At 50.2% G+C, this 17,395-nt stretch overlaps 1 protein-coding gene across 2 annotated transcripts in view; it reads right to left on the reverse strand.

Annotated features, from left to right (window-relative positions):
- IMPA2 (inositol monophosphatase 2) overlaps positions 1-17,395 on the reverse strand; it is a 39,313-nt gene that overhangs the window by 1,863 nt on the left and 20,055 nt on the right. The window contains exons 3-6 of one of the 2 annotated variants that reach the window (XM_036323373.1): positions 11,466-11,570; positions 9,003-9,048; positions 6,648-6,756; positions 234-342 (exon numbers count right to left, since the gene is read on the reverse strand). In XM_036323373.1, the coding sequence (XP_036179266.1) occupies positions 234-342; positions 6,648-6,756; positions 9,003-9,048; positions 11,466-11,570 (369 nt within the window). The remainder of the gene's footprint in view (positions 1-233; positions 343-6,647; positions 6,757-9,002; positions 9,049-11,465; positions 11,571-17,395) is intronic. The other variant, XM_036323374.1, reaches the window with a different exon arrangement.

A 17,395-nucleotide genomic window follows, 5' to 3' on the forward strand; every position in this document is an offset into this window, starting at 1 on the left:
GGGCTTCTCAAAGTTGCTCAGAAAGGAACGAAGGTCCCCTTCCGTCCCCTACCAGCTGCTGCGGGAGCCCCCACACTGGACGGGGCAGCACCAGTGGCCGCCCTGGGCCTCGGCACCGCGGTGTGTGCTCCTGTCACAGGATCTTTCTTCCTCAGTCCCCGGGGAGTCTGCAGCGAGACTGTGTTTGTCACCTTCCTCCGTGACCCCAGGTGCTCCGGGGTCTGAAGTCGTACCCGTGAGCCTTGGCGTGGAGTAGCCTCTCCATGTTGCTCAGGAACAGTTTCAGAGTAGCGGGGTCACGCTTGGGACCGATTTCTGTTAGAACCAAGGCCTTGGAAAGATCTGCAATAGAAAGAACGTCCCATCATCAGAAAAATCAAGTCTTGGTTCTAACTGAAGAGTCGGGGGGTTTCCTGACGTGAACTTCAAATATCAGACTCCTGTTTCTTCTAAAATAAGTCTCTTTTGAGTGGTTTACGCTATAAGATTTTTCTAATAGCTATGCTGAAAAGCAAGGACATAGTAAAGAGAGAAACAAAATTCACACTCTATTTCATCATCATTCCTTTAAAGCTGCTTTCTGATTCAGATTTCAGAAGGAGATTTTTAAGTTCTCTCTTTTCAAAAATGGTTAGTGTGAAAACTTGAAGAGTTTGGTGTCTTAGGAAAATCATCATCATTCAATTATAAATAAAACAAAATGACTCCAAACTGGGACCACCCATGTTTGAAGGGAAACAAATGCCTCATCAATTAAATATCTTTAAACCTTTTTAAAAATATTGATTTCAGAGGAGGAAGGGACAGAAATGTCAATGATGAGAGAGAATCATCAATCGGCTGCCTCCTGCACGTCCCCTACTGGGGATCGAGCTTACCACCTGGGCATGTGCCCTTACCAGGAATCAAACCATGACCTCCTGGTTGATAGGTCGACCCTCAACCACTCAGCCATACCAACCAGGCTGTTTTTAAGGATAGATTAATAGAAGTGGAATTTCTGAAAAAATAAAACAGTGGGATTTCAGAATGAAAGAGTGTGCATATTTTAGATTTTGATAATTAAGAAAGACACTGAAGATTTTCCCCCAGGAACTAGAAAGCCAGATAATCAATTTCCATAGGGAGATAAGGACCCACTTTTACTCAGGTTCATAAGATGTGACTACTCCGTTAGGCCTAGGCCTGGCCCAATATGTCCTTATCAGAAGGAGGGCCTGGCTGTAGGGTGAATGGAGAGGAACGTCCTTGAGTGTCAGCCTAGACAAGCAGATGCCCCACTGCAGGGCTGGTGAGGAAAAGCAGGGATTTTCAAACTAAGTGCCCTTGGGCTATTTCACAAGGGAAACAGCACAGTGTGGGAACAGCAATCGCTCACGTCTTACTCTCTTCCAGACACTTCCATGTGTGTGCTCCGTCCTCCATCACATTCGCTGTCTCACTGTCCTTGTTCACAGCGGGGAGACCAAGCTTAGAGAAGGGACCTGCATGGGGTCAGGTAGCCCTTAGTGGTGAGGCCCAGACTTAAACTCAAGCTTGCCTGGTGATACGTGAAAGAAGGGATTTCTTTCCACAGTTTTAAATTTGTAAAAAGATATGTCTGTATCCTCTTCTAGCTGCAATGTATCTATTCTTTCTCACTCTTGCTAATATATTTTTTCCCAAATGAAATCACAAAGAGTAAAAAGGGAGTCTGAGTGCTGCCACCTACAGGCAAAATGCTCTCTACTGTTTTATTTGGTCCTAGGTAAGGAAAATGGTAAAAATTACAAGTCCCTTCTACTTAATATCTTCTTATATTATGATTATTCCTGATTATCTAAAGTACTATGTTTTTGAATTTTATTACCATTTATCCAATATTTATATTTTAGTTTTTAATCAATGCTAATTACATTTTTAATTTAAAATATTCTGTGTCTTCATGGGTGTGTGTGTGTGTGTGTGTGTGTGTGTGTGTGTTGGGAATGGAGAACTACAGCTTAATGGGTACAGAGTTTCTAGTTGTAGTGATAAAAGTTTTGGAAACAGATAGTGGTAATGGTTGCACAACATTGTGAATGTAATTAATACCACTAAATTATACACTTATATATGGCTACAATGGCTAATTTTATGCTAATATATTTTACCCCAATTAAAAAAACACCTAATAGATTTTAAGTAGGGCATCTCTGTATAATATTTAGGGTGAAAAAATATAATTCATGACTTCTGACAGTTTGAAACTCTTTTCTAGTGGAGCAAAGTTAAAAATACCCAGAGTATCAAAGAGTACTTGTCTTAAGATAAATTGTACAATTTAAAGGCAAGAGAAGCAAGTTGTGTGTATACATTGAAATATGTACTCATGGAGAATGAGACGCCTGCGCTTTAAGTCCGGAAAATATCCTCTCTGGGCTCTGGCTGGTTTTGCTGAACGTAGAATTCCTGAAACAACACTTACACCAGCATGTGTTTTTAATACATGTCCTAATTCTCTCAGGCCTCTTATAGACCATTATGAGCTATTCACATGAAAGTAATATTTAACTTTATTTAAGTTAGAAACATAAATACTAAGAATGAAGATTGGTGGTTGGGGGTGGAGGTGGGCAGAGGGGTGCGGGGGAGAGAGTGCTGAATGGGTACAGGATTTACCTTGGAGAGTGCAAATGCGCAGCACTGTGAATGTACTGCCACTGAACTGTTCACTTTAAAATGGTTAATTTTATGTTGACTTTCACCTCAACAAATTACTTTTTAAAAACAAGTAAAAAACAAACAAAACACACATAAGTAACTTGGAAATAAAAAGTATTGTTTAGAATTGGAAATCTATGCAACAACCACAAAGATTTTAATCTCTACAACCCCTCTCTGATAAAAATAGACAGAACAACTAGCAGAGTGAAAACAAAACTATAGACATCATTTACCAAAATAAAAACAAACAACAAATAAACAAAAAAATGCAAAAAAACTATATTGTCAAGGTATATCCAAACCCCAAAATACGATGGGTAGAGCACATCTCCAGCAGCTATAAGACCTGCGGCATCGCAACACCAGGAGGAAGAGAGAAGCATCGGGCACCTACTAGACCTGAGAACAGGAGAACCTCAAAGTCACCAACAGCCGCTCACTGGAAGCCAGCTGGGGTCAATGTGAGAGGAGCTGTGCACACATTGATTCACGAGTCCCTGGTGCAGGATGTGGGGGAAGTCTGAAGGCAGGGAGCCAATCAGCTCTATGACCTCTTGTAACCAGGGCCTGGCAGGGCAGGTTCTGAGTAGAAATGTATGTGAACTCCAAACTCACTAGATAGGATAATAGAGGCAAAGAAAAAAGATGATCCAGGTAACAGTGAAGGCGGGAAACAGAGCCCCCCCACACCCCCCAAAAAGAAAAAAAATCTAAGAACAAGCCAATGCTTTTTAACAGGTCACAAAAACAGAAGAGGGAGCTCTAGAGCTATGAAAACACAAAAACTATCTTGACACGCTCCCTCTCCCCAAGTTCAGGAATACAGATTCCTAGTAGAACAAAGTAAAAGTAAACGAATCATGGTTGAATCCCACACACAACTGTCATTGTCATAAGGAAAAAGAATCAGGGCAGAAAGACATCTCTCCAGTCAATCAAGAATGTCAGAAAGATGTGCCCACAAACAAAAATAGCTTTATGTAAAAAAAAAAAAAAATTAATATTGAGTATCAACTGTCCACTGAAAAGACAGATCCAGGATCTACAACGACCTCTAGACTCCAGATTATGGCTCCGAAAGGCCCTTTTCCATAGATGAGAAAAGCGGAAATTTGAACACTGACTGGATGGCTTATGATTTTAGAAGGGGGTGAGATTGGTATTGTGATTATGATTTTCAAAGAACTGTCTGTATGTTTTAGAGAGCCATACTGATATACTGGCTAGAAAGTGCTGTCACATCGGGGATTTGAATCAGGGAGTTGTTGGGGTGCTGGGAGTTGGGTGGGGGTGGGGATGAAGCAGAATTGGCCATGAGTTGGCAATATTGGAGTTGTGTGGTGGGTCATGTGGGTTCATTGTACTTTTTCTGTCTGCTTTGCACATGTTTGAAATTTTGCCTGGTACAATTTGAAGAAAAAAGCTACTAATAAAATTCTGGCCTTTCATCTTTTACCCCTAACCAGTGTAGCTTTTTTGTTTTTGTGAATTGAAGACATTCCAGAAAGTTTTTATAGGAACTGAAAAAGAGAAGGCAAAGAAAGCACAGGGGGAAAGTTAAGTGGTGGTTGTTTTAATGGCTGTTTCCTTCAGAAATGCATCTATTTCAGCAACGGGCTATAACTGATCTTGTGTGAAGACTCAAGTTTCTCCTTTGATAATGACTCTTATTTTTGGGTCCTGTGTGCCAGGGCTTTGCTGAGTGCTTTCTCTATGTAATTTTATTTAACTTTCCAAGTTTTCATCATCATCACCCCACTTTATACATGAAGACAAGGTTTCAGGTCACAGCGTTAGAAGGTGGCAGATTCAGGATGTGAAACCAGGCCTGCACAACACCTAAGACAGTGCTGCTAGAACGTACACTCCATCCCCTCCCACAGAAACCTCGGCGCCCATCAAACAGAAAACGACCAAGTTGACACACACACTAGACTTTATAAATCAGAATTTTTTTGGGAAAAGAAATCACAAAAGAGCTCTGGAACATGTGTGCAGCCACGGAGGGCTATGACAGTGAGCGGTGGGCAGTGTGGGACCGAAGGGCCTCTGATGGGCCAAATACAGGTGACCCTCAGCCCCTGCCCCCTGGGAGGGATGCGCAGGGCTGGGCCATGGCCTGAGAGCCCCACTGAGGACGCTGCACTACGGAGTGACGCAGGCAGCCGACCAGGAGGCCGAGTGTGTGTGAATGGAGCTGAGTGTTAGATAATCAAATAAAATGTAGAGCAAAGGTCACATGAGCGTGTTTAATAACATGCTTTCTCACTACTGAGTTACACAATTCAGCTTGAGTGGTTGCCTCTTGGCATGTGTGGCTGTAATTAACGCCACCTTTTACTCAGCCAAACAAAACATTTCTGGGAGAGGGAGGCATGGGGCGGGGCTGGCACTCAGGCGGTAACTGGTTAGTGTGTCCTGCTGCCCCTGCCTGTCTGAGCCTCTTGTGACCGGCTCCCCGGCCCCTCACCCAGGGTGCGCTCGTGACTCCCATGGGCCCCCCCAGGAGCCTCATCAGACTCCCCAAGGCAGTCCTGCTCCAGCCTGTCCTTCACACAACGACAGGTCACCTCCCTAACAGACCAGCTGCTCAGGGGCCCTGGCACCATGAGGAGGAGTCTGTGCCGAAGCAAACACCTCCTGGCACCTGGGTCAACACCTTTGGCTGTAGAAACCCAAACGCAAGAAATTAACAAGGCAGGGGACGCTGCTCTCACCGGCTCGTTGTGGACCACGCTAGAGAGCCTCACTTCCTTACTAGAGGAGGGCAGGGCACCTCTTGGTCCTCTCAGTGCCTCTGAGGCCATCTGGGCACACAGGTGTCATCCAAGGAGGAATAAAGGCAGAATAATAGAGACAATGGAGAAAGGGCACAAGGAAAGACATTTTTAAGAGAAGCTGGAAAAGGGTAGAGAAGGGAGGCAGTGAGGAGGGAGAGGAGAGGGAACTCAGAGGAGGAGTGTGGGCGCCATAAACTGAAGCCGTGATGGGCACGTGGAATAACGGAGGGTGGGGGGTGGGGGCACCTTATGATGTCCTGCTGCAGAACACGTGAGTGAGAAGTGAGCAGGAACTGTGCTCTCTCCATTATGGACCCTTTAAAGCGAGGTCCTCAAACTTTTTAAACAGGGGGCCAGCTCACTGTCCCTCAGACATTCCACACATGCGCACGGCGGGCCCGGGACGAGTCGGCTGCTAAGCAGGACAGGCAGCGGCGGCAAAAACACCCGGCCGGCTGGATGAATGTTTTCGGCGGGCCGCATGTGGCCCGCGGGCCGTAGTTTGAGGACCCCTGCTTTAAAGTCTGCTCCTAGCCTCAGGCTCAGCTCTTTCCTTGTCTTGCAATTTTCTCCCCGACAGTATCTGTCCTACAAAATGCTAAAATATCACAGTTTAATCAGAGAGAAAGGCCAAAAAGAGTCAGCAAAACATCTAAAGCAGCATATTGTGCTTAATACATGGTAACATGCAGATTAAGTATAACGCAGTCCCTGTATGAGAGCTGGGCGCCCTCGGGGTTCTGCTTGAGGAGTAACAATGACAGGGGAACATCGGTGGTGAGTGAAAACATCACTTACGCACACGACCTCCCTCAGAAACTGAAGCCAGCTCCACTCAGTCCACAGCCAGGCGGCATATGATGGCTGACATGTACCTGAGCATGCGTCTGGCTCTGCCCGCGGCATTGGACTGCTAGAGACCCACTCATAACTGCTGGGGGTGTCTCTAAGCACTCAAGATGAGAGATGTGAGTACAAAATAGAATGAGACTATTTAAAGCTCCTGGCCACATTCACAAAAACATTGAGATACAGGACTGGCCCAGTTTCCAGTGCATCAAGGACACGGCGTCCCTAAGAAGAGACTGAACTCTCGGCAGGAGACGTCCACCACCATCCCAGGCATTTTCCATCGACATGTCTCAGTCCGAAGGGAGCTGAGACACGCCGCGCGAGGCCCACCTGTCTCCCCGGAGACCTGCAGCCGCTGGCCATTGCAGAAGGCGCCCCGGCCCCTCCGGCCCGTGTACAGCCGCTCCTCCGTGCAGTGGTAAATCACTCCAAACTCAAGCTGCGGGCAGGGCAGAAAACAAGTTCACCTAATGCAGACAGAAAACAGCACAGCAACTCAAAGGCGAAGGCGTCCTAAGAGTTCCTGACGAACGCAATGACGCTGTGCTAGAAAATACTTTCCAAAAGGGGATTAAAAAGCCGCACCTAGATTCAAAACTAGACCTGCATGGAAGCAGGCTTTCTTTTTAAAAATTACTACATTTAAAAAGATACTGCCCTGGCCCTTTTGGCTCAGTGGATTAAGCGTCAGCCTGCGGACTGAAGGGTCCCAGGTTCGATTCTGGTCAAGGGCACATGCCCAGGTTGCAGGCTTGATCTCCAGTAGGGGACATGCAGGAGGCAGCCAATCAATAATAATTCTCTCCTCACTGATGTTTGTATCTCTTTCTCCCTCTTCCTTCTTCTCTCCCTCTCTCTCTCTCTTTCTCTCTCTCTCTCTCTCTCTCTCTCTCTCTCTCTCTCTATATATATATATATATATATATACTAAAACTAAAAAAACTATATTAAACCTTAACATAATGAAGCACTAGTACCTGAAAGTTATTGAAAAAGCTGAATTCTTTAGAAAGGCTTTTTTCTCCCCAAGGGATGGTGGGAGATTACTTGTGACTCTAATCAAACCACAAGTAACCCTCAAAACTGCTGATGTGTGAAGAATGAAGAATGAAGAATGCATCCATAACGCCAACAGAATCACAGAACCCAAGGGCGGTCCCAGGAAGACAGACGTGCCTCATCAGGGGGCTCGTCCCTGCGCGGCGAGCGCCAGCCAGCGGCCGCACTGCCGTCAATCAGCGAGCGGGCCCCGGCCAATCAGGGGTGGTAAAAAGAACTGGCGTGAACAAATGCCACCTGACACCAAGTGCTCTGTGCCTTTCCTCTACTGACTTCTCACTTGTCAGGGTGAACAGCGCAAGTGTGCTCGCTCGGGGTTAGCCAAGTATTCCTCTCTTTGGCAAATGAAGGGAGACCCAGGCCAAAGGCCCCAGGACCATCTGGCTGCCCGGGCTGGGCGGGACTGCTGTGGAAGGGGCTCCCCGACCTGCAGGGATTGGGTTTGTTGCTGGGATGATGGTTCAGCCAGCGCTTACCGAGGGTTCCAGCCTTCCAGCAATCCTCACATGCTCCCCGCTCCACTACGTTGCCTTTAAAGGGCTTCCCAGATTCAGGTCGGCCCTCAAACAGGGCTGGACCTGGGGAGCCTGTGGTGGGGGCCCTGCATGCCTGGGGCAAACAGTGAACGAGGAGGGAGAGGGGGACACTCCCCTTGCCCAGGGCCCTCCACTACAAGCCCAGACCACCTGTGTGCAGTCACACACGCCAGACCCATCATGGGGTGTGGGCCTTGCCAGTGGCAACCTTGCCAGCAGGAAGCACCTTGCCCTCCCTCAGATACGGACACGGCAACCTTGCCAGCACGAAGCACCTTGCCCTCCCTGAGGTGATTGCTCAACACCCTACTCAGTTCAATAGAGACAAGTGAGTAAGTAACTCCTTACCCAAATGTTGATATTGAAAATCTTGCTTAACTTCAACTCAAGTGCTTTTACACGGGTATAAAGTTCCCCACGTTTCCATGCTAGGGAAGCTATGCTAACGCGGAGGATTAAGATGAAAAAAATGGTGTTCCAAAGGAGGGCCGCTTTTGAAGAACACAGCCCCGGTCTTATTTAAATCTGACTGTAGTGACTACAAAGAAGGTAGGGCTTTTCTAAGTGTTATTGCTTAAACTGATTGATACAGTTGAAGCCTTGATCCCACGCCTCTGATGCTGCTTGGCCCCCAGGGTCTCTGGGAACCCTGAAACAGCCCCGTTCTCACACTGACAGCTAGAGGAAGATACAGAAGAATTAATGGAATATTGGGATTAAAAATGTCCTCCAAAAATAGGAGTTCTTTTTGTGTGTGTCTAAATCACACGCCCCAGGGGTCACCGGGAGACCAACTTGGACAATTTGCTCAGAGCGTCCCCTTCCACGGTCACATCAGAAAAAGACCACAGTGAAATCAGGGCCGGCCACAGAGCCCCAAGCTGCACACCCCAAACTGGTTTGCGTGCGCTTGCTTTCTCAGATTTGAAAAACACATGCTTGGATTTACTAGTCACGATTAAGGCCCAGGACAAAGAGAGAAAAACAGGAGTGCCGAGGCTGAAACCAAAAAGGAAGATGACTCAATGAAACCTGGACTGGAGCCCGGGGGGCCCACGGGGCAGGGGCCGGGCCTTCTCGGTTCACGTACCTCTTGGTTCACAGCAAATCCGATGCTGACGGCCACGGTTGGGAATCTGCGAAGGAAACAGAATGGCTTACCCTCTGAGACGCGCTGGCCTCTTGCAAACCAGCACGCGGCACTTAGGAGCCACTGTGAGGCTGCGCAGCGTCGCACGTCGAGGCACAGAAGGGCCTTTCTACAGCGCGGGCGGGTCTGTTTTTTTAAAGGCTGTTTCCCCCCCATTTCACTAATGGCTTCCAAGACAAACAGGCTTAGCCGCCCATGTGGTAAGATAGCTGACCTTGAAGGGAAGCAGTCTTCTGAGACATGTCAAACTGATGGGATTCAACAAGGACCAAGGACCCTATGGAGAGGGACTGTAATCACCACCTTCCTGGTTCTCAGAGACCTAAAGGGACGGCCGAGACCTCCAAAAAGGCCAGACCATGCCCCCGGCGGCGTGATGAGGGCCCCCAGGAGGCAACAGCACAGGCCCAGGCCACAGCCTCCACCCAGAGGTTGGGTCTGGGTGACAACAGCCGTCCTCACCCCGTCTCTGATGTGAGCCCCTGAGCAGGCGTGGGCCACAGGGGCGCAGTTTGCCTGTGGTTTTATGTTGTGATTTTGTTGTTGCTGCTCCGTGTCTTTAAAATAATCTCCTTTATGTGAAGATCATCAGAGCTTAACAACAAGTAGGAACAAGGAAAGGCTGGGCACAGCTAATCCACACGAAGCCAGTCACACACGGATCTGGGCGCTGCCTGCCGAGGCGGGGCCGGGCGACACTGTCGGTGGTGGCCGGCTCCCTGGGCAACCTCAGCCAGGCTCGGCCTCAGTTCCCACTCTCAGAGGAGCTCTCTCCCGGGCGCTTCAGTCCGGACACTGCCACCGCCGGACATAAGGACCAACAGGTCCTATTTGATCTGCAGAGGCCAGAGGCTTCGGGTGTCCAGGCCGCGAGATGCGTGGCCGTGACCCTCGGAGCTCGGGAACCGTAGGGGTCAGCACCACAGCTTATCCTCGGATGATGCCCTCCAAGTCGTCTCTCTGGCCCAGTTCCCCTTGGCCCTTGGCCCTGTGGACCTGTGGCCTTTGCCACACCCCAGGGCTCAGCCGCCCTGTCCCCCTACCGCACATAGAATGGCGAGCGAGGCAGGAGGAACCGGTGCTCCCCTCAGCAAACACACCTAAGCGGGGAGCCCTGCGAGGCCTCAGCAACTCCCCAGGGGTGTCAGGCTTTAGTTAAACCGATAGTCTAGTGACACTGCTGCTATCACCAGATGGCACTATTCAGTTGCCTCGAAAGGGTCAGCTGTGTGGGACGACTGACTGAATTCTGAAGAGAAACCACGTTTAGAAAAGGGCGGTGAGTAACACGCTACATCAGAAGTAGTTTCCCGACTTACATATAAACATACTGTTTGTGGCAGCACATCAGGGGACAGTGACAAGAGCCAGGGCCCCATCATCTGGCTGAGCTCACGCTCTATCACTTTACGTGAGGAAATGGAGCGTCTCTGTGTCATCTATGACAGGGGCTCTAAGTATGGTCCAGGAATGCAGATCCCCAACCTACTGAGTGGGGACCGGGGCACGGGCCAGGAGCCTGTGCCAACCAGCAATCCGGGGCTCTATGCGTGCTCCCATCGGAGAACCACCCTCTGTGGAAACCACATCCCTGTTAGTGCCCTTAGTCCTGGACAAGTGGGTACAGTCTACCACGGGACCATGTCCCCGTCACCCCCCCAGGCTCTGTGGCTCACTCCCCCGCCCCTACCCCCACCGGCCCCACTGACCTCCCCACAACCTACTGCTCTCTGGCTGTTGTTGGTCCAGTCAGATTAGCGCCGACCAGCTTCTAACGGGTTCCTCATCCCATCGCATGGCGACATGAGGTTAGCTCCCACTCCAACCGCGGCTGCGGAAGGCCACCCTGACATGCCCCTGCCCACACCTCATGCCCTGGCAGCTGCTGGGTTGTATACACTTGCTTTCCAACCCTGTTTGCTTCTCCAGGGGGCCTTTTTAATTTAACCCAATATTGTAAACATAGCAGTGTCGGCCCGCGTACTGAAGGGTTATGGATTCAATTCCTGGTCAAGGGACTGTATCTGGGTTGCAGGTTCGATCCCAGGCCCTGATAGCGGTGCATTCAGGAGGCAACCACTTGATTTGTCTCTCTCACATCTATGTCTCTCTCTCTCTCTCTCTCTCTCTCTCTCTCTCTCTCTCTCTCTCTCTCTCTCCCCTGCTCCCTCCCTCCCTTCCACTCTCTAAAAAAAATAAATTAATGGAAAAATATCTTCAAATGAGGATTAACAAAACAAAGCAAAACAATCAAGACTTGATCACCTTTTAGATAAGACTATAAGCCTATCAGAGGTTTGCTCATGTACTCCTGCCCCCAAAACTGCTGCTTTGGGAAAGACAAAGTCTTGGAGAAGAGGGCAGTGTAGGCAGGAGAGCGGGGCGACCCGTGCTGATGCTCACCTGTGCACAAAGTTGCAGGTGCCGTCAATGGGGTCGATAATCCAGGTGGGGCTGGGGGTGAGCACGCACTTGGCCCCTGCAGCCGCGGCCTCTTCAGCAATGAACCTGTGGTGGGCAGGAGCTCAGCCTGAGAAAATGCACCAAGAACGCAAGACAAAGCGCTTCAAACTGCTTCCATGCCGTCAAAGACAAGCAGACACAGTAAAGAGACTTCATTCTAATTTCTCCAGGCCAAACAGAGGCAGAGTCTGTAACAGACCATCTGTGTGTCCCTCTGTCTGCCAGTCTTCTGACTCAGCAGGATTTAGAAAACCCCAAATGACACCTTGATGTAGTTTTGGAAAAGCATCAGGGAGTATGAGTGGGCCAGGCAAGACAAGAAATACAGGAAGGAAGAACCCTGGGCTGCAGGTCTTATAAAGCAACTCTGTCTTCACTTTAGTCTGGAGGAGAGGAGGCCGGAGACAACGAGAAGGAAGCGCATGAGGAACGCCGGCCTCGGAGCAGGGCCCCGCTTGGGTTCTCCCGCTAGTGGTGCTGCAGCCGGAGAAGACAGCCTGCCTGGACCTGAGGTGCTAAACGCTCACCTACAGCTGGCCTCTCCAAATGCAGACAAGGTGTCAACTGCATCCGCACCCACGGGTCTCCACTGTCTGGGCGCGATGGGAGCTGACACTTCTCCACAGAGGCCCTCTCTACCCAAGCGCCCGGGGTGGGCTGCCCCACAAGGCACTCCTGCCCCCTGGGAACCCGAGGTGGAGCGTCCCCCACCTGCCATCCCTGGCAGCCCCCACAGGAGCACCCCAGCCTCAGGCCCGTGCACCACCCTGCACCAGCTGTAGGGGCCCCTGGCCCTGGCTCCCTCCCCTGTAATTAGTCCTCTATAGTCCACACCTTCCTGAAACCATTTTCATTTGAGTGGACCTTCTATATCATATTAGGAACCTGAACAAAACAACCAACATCTCACCATCAGCCTGCACCACAGGGAGCTCCTGGTCATCTTTATTCACGTTTATCTTAGCAAACGGCACCACCAAGGACCCAGCTGCTTAGGCTGCCCCAGTTCTTCCCTCCTGACTCCCTCCTCCAGCCACCCACACAGGCTCCGCACAGCACGGCGAGGGCCACGGCGCTGGGGTCCCCGCAGAGCTGGTCCTTGCTTCCGCCTCCTGGAGCTGTTCTCGGGAGTGACGAGCAGACTCTACCCAAAGCAGACAAGGCAGTGCTCGGCACACAGGAGTGCTCGGCACGTGCTCCTAACGGTCACAGAGCCGGGTTCACCGGGGGCTGGGGGCTCTGCCCCTCACTGCCATGTCACCAGGGCCTGGCCCGTGGCAGGCACCAAGCAAACATGTGTTTTATGTGCTGAGAGGTTTTCCATTAGCACAGTGGTTCTCAACCTTCTGGCCCTTTATACAGTTCCTCATGTTGTGACCCAACCATAAAATTATTTTCGTTGCTACTTCATCACTGTAATGTGGCTACTGTTATGAATCGTCATGTAAATATCTGACATGCAGGATGGTCTTAGGCGACCCCTGTGAAAGGGTCGTTCGACCGCCAAAGGGGTCATGACTATGACCCCTTAATTACAGGGGAGGGAGCCAGGGAACCACTGCATTAGCATCTCGTGTCATGTCCATGCCTGTACTAGAGAGAGAGGAGCCTGCAGACAACACGTTTTTATGAAGAAGGAAACGTGAGTGACGAACAAGAAATGCTTCATGTCCTTCTGCTGGCATCTGGTGTGCTGTCAGTCATGGTCGCCCGACAGCTGCCTAACCCCTGATGTCACAGACTAAGAGGTCAGAGAGCTGGCAGGACCCTGCCCCTCAGCTGCAAGGAGCTCCTAGAAATCACTCTTCCCAGAGGAACCATCTGTCCTACGACTTGTCAGCAATGAACTTGCAGATGAGATTGACATCATATCGTTAATAAAAAGAAAGAATGGAAAGCTCTGTAACTGCTCTGTGCAATCCAATAGCTACCAGCTACCTGTGACTGTTTACATTTAAAGTAAATTTTTAAAATCTAAAAAGTCAGTTCCTTAGCCTCACTAGTCACATGTCAAGTGCTCGAAAGTCACACGGGCTAGAGCAGCTGTGGGCAAACTACGGCCCGCGGGCCAGATCCGGCCTGTTTGAAATGAATAAAACTATTGAAAAAAAAGACCGTACCCTTTTATGTAATGATGTTTACTTTGAATTTATATTTGTTCACACAAACACTCCATCCATGCTTTTGTTCCGGCCCTCCGGTCCAGTTTAAGAACCCATTGTGGCCCTCAAGTCAAAAAGTTTGCCCACCCCTGGGCTAGAGGCTCTCGCAGTGGACAGTGCAGACAGAACCAGTCTGTCTTTGCAGAAGTTCTGTGGGCAGGTTGTCCTGTCAGTAGTGCTGTGAAATAAGAACATGCACCTTGTGTTCTAACATCGCTTCTCAGTTGATTATAGCGCTGCCTTATGCACTGTAATTCATCTGCTCCCCGACAACTCTGGGTGACATTCCCATTTCACAGATTATGAAACTCATGCTCTATATGCACACACACTCCTCCAGCCCCTCTGTCTCATAGATAAATTATGTGGAAATGCATCAGGGTATATGATGAATGTACATATGTCATTTTCAACTTGGTGTTTCCACCTTCTCCTTCCCGCGGCCTCTTAGAGAAACCCACCCAGGAGCAGGCAACGCATTGGGACTGGGAGCACTGAGTGAGACACCTGAGAAACCCATGTCCTGAAGAGCGGCAGCTGTGCAGGAAAGCTGGCGAGCACCACCTGCCCCAGCAGCTGTCCATCCAGAGTGCGACCAGAGGGAGTGGACACTGGTTCGTCCCTTTGTCTGCTTCGTGTCCCTCCTGCTGCTGGGAGCTGCCTCCCTACCATTCCCTCCCTCCATGGGCTGTCAGATCCTTTGGATCACACCATCCAGGCAGGCAAGTCCAGGTGGAAGAAATGGGTGGTGAAAGACATGAGGAAGTCAGAGGAGCCATGGTGGGCAGGCGCGGCCAGGCAGTGACACCTGAACTCCCGGCCACAGCAGAAACCCAGGTGAGGCCCGCAAAGAATCACTTCACTTAGCTCAGTGGTTCTCAACCTTGGCTGCACATTAGAATCACCTGGGAATCTTTTTAAAATCCTGATTTCTGGGCCCCATCCTCTGGAAATTCTGTTTCTTTGTTATGGGGTGGGGCCAAGGTTGAGAACCACTGACTTAGCTGATGATTAAACAAAGAATTAGCTCTGCCGGTTCCTGTGGCCAAAGCCTAAGAGATTATATCTGTTTTCAATGTCTTCTTCTGAGCTACATGATTTCCCCCTGGAATGGCTTATGAATATGTTCTTAAAGAAAAGGGTCCATGCCCAGCCAGTGTGGCTCTGCGTCGACCTATGAACCAGGAGGTCACGGTCCAATTCCCAATCAGGGAACATGCCCAGCTTGTGAACTCGGTCCCCGGTGGGAGGTGTGGGGGGTGTGCAAGAGGCAGCCGATTGGTGATTCTCTTTCATTACTGATGTTTCTATCTCTCCCTTCCTCTCCCTTCCTCTCCCTTCCTCTCTTGAAATCCTATATAATAAAAGCCTAGGTGGCGTCACATGCAACGTCGCCACAAGATGGCCGCCCCAAGATGGCCAGCAGGGGAGGGCAGTTGGGGGTGACCAGGCCAGCAGGGGAGGGCAGTTGGGGGTGACCAGGCCAGCAGGGGAGGGCAGTTGGGGGTGACCAGGCCAGCAGGGGAGGGCAGTTGGGGGTGACCAGGCCTGCAGGGGAGGGCAGTTGGGGGTGACCAGGCCTGCAGGGGAGGGCAGTTGGGGGCGATCAGGTGGCAGGGGAGCGGTTAGGGGGCAATCAGGCTAGCAGGCAGTAGCGGTTAGGAGCCAACAGTCCTGGCTTGTGAGAGGGATGTCTGACTGCCAGTTTAGGCCCAATCCCTAACCAGCAGTCAGACATCCCCCAAGGGGTCCCAGATTGGAGAGGGTGGGCTGAGGGACACCCACCCCCCCATGCATGAATTTCATGCACTGGACCTCTAGTCAATTATAAAAACAAACAAAACATATTCAAGAAGATTCCACACCCTAAAAATACACAAGGACCAAGTGCCAAAGCTTAAGTTGCGCACAAATTGATAAAGCAATAAGAAGATACAGTGGGGCCTTGACTTACGAGTGTCCCGACTAACGAGTTTTTCGAGATACGAGCTGTCTCTCGGTCGATTTTTTGCTTTGAGTTGCGAGCTAAAATTCGGGTTACGAGCCAGCTTCAGATACCCCACCGCTAGTTGGCGCAGCGAACGTCACAGTGAACGCCACAACATCAGCCCAGCATCACGTGTCTCACTCGTTCACTGTTGATTTGGCATACGAGTAATTTGAGTTACGAGCTCCGTCACGGAACGAATTAAACTTGTAAGTCAAGGCCCCACTGTATTACTAAGGTCAAGTGGGGAATGGAAATGACTCACATGCAAAGGTTAATTCCCAGGGAACTGAGGAGGAATGTGGCATTTTTTTCTTTTTTGAAATTAAAGGTGACTTTAAGTGGAAAGCTGGTACCCATGAACATTGGAGGAGAAATTGCTGGGGGAAGGAAGGGTCTTGCAGGACTGACACCTAACGTGCGTGTCAGAGGGCGTGGCCTACAGCACAAAGGCCATTCACGTGGCACACCCATGAGGCTGCTGAGGACGTGGACCAACAGGTCTGTCAGCTCATTAGCAAGTCGTGTTGGGATGCGGCTCTGGGGTCACCCAGCAGCTTGGTTGCAGCAGCACCCATAATGTTCCTGTTAGCACAGCGTTTGCTCTGCACAGCATTTGACAGGAATAACTCAAAACGCCCTGACTAAGCGCTGAACTTGTTCAGTAGTTGGTTATTCACGCCCAAGAGTTCTCCTCCTCTTCCCCCAGATGCCCGAGTGAAAGGCGATGAAAGGTCACCGCCCTACCTGCTCGGTGCCTGAGGTCTGGGGCAGGGCCTCCTGGAAGCTAACCGTGTCCACCCTTGAGTCACTAAAACTACCTCACTTGTATGTGGGGAGGGAGGTCAAGGTTTCATTTACTTAAACCTGATTGTCCTTGTGTGGGAAGCGAATGGGGACATCACCTGGGACACAGGGAAGTGAGAAAAGAAGATGTAAGACCTTCATAAGAGCACTGGGACAGCTACATAAAATCAGGGACACAAATAGGAAACAACACACGTGACTAACTGTGAGGCGCTCAAGGGCCATCTCATGAGTCTATCTAAGGTACAAGGGGAAAACAGCAAACGGGATAAGGTTCAAAGTCAGGTGACAAATCGGAAGGATACTTTCTGCTGCAGATTTAACTCCTTTCCTTTCTTTCTTTCTCATGGTCCTAACTGACGGCCAAGCACATCTGGGGCTCTTCCTGGCTAGGATGTTCTCTGTGACAGGCCAGGCCACTGGGGAGCCACTTAATGTCCCTCCGCCTCATCTTCTCAGGCTGCAGCCCTCCCCACCCCCAGCACCACAGCGGCTCTGTGCCCTGGACACGTGCACCCAGCGCAAACCTCAGTGGGAATACGGAAGAATGCAAGTGTCCAGCTGGCGGTAGCTGGGAACCTATTTTTTCCAAGTTCAGGACTGTGCTGGGCACACTGCAGGGCTCAGGGGTCACCACGATGGACAGAACCCCATCCCGCCAAGGGGAGTCCAGGGCAGGCGGCTGCCGATATCGAGCAGCCCAAGCCGTTGTCCTCCTCCCTTTGCCTGTGTCAACCCAGACAAAAGGGACAGAGATAGGTGCACATACATATGGTTCAGTGATGCTACTGAATATTTTCAAAGTTGCAAACCTTGGCTCTCACGCAAGGTTTAAGCATGCAGCAGGGCAGGCCTGGATGGGGACTGGATCTCAGCCTGGCGCTGAGATCATTATCCCCATGTGGCAGCATCAC

This window comes from Myotis myotis, unplaced genomic scaffold (genome assembly GCF_014108235.1).
Source record: "Myotis myotis isolate mMyoMyo1 unplaced genomic scaffold, mMyoMyo1.p scaffold_m19_p_9, whole genome shotgun sequence".
NCBI lineage: Eukaryota > Metazoa > Chordata > Mammalia > Chiroptera > Vespertilionidae > Myotis > Myotis myotis.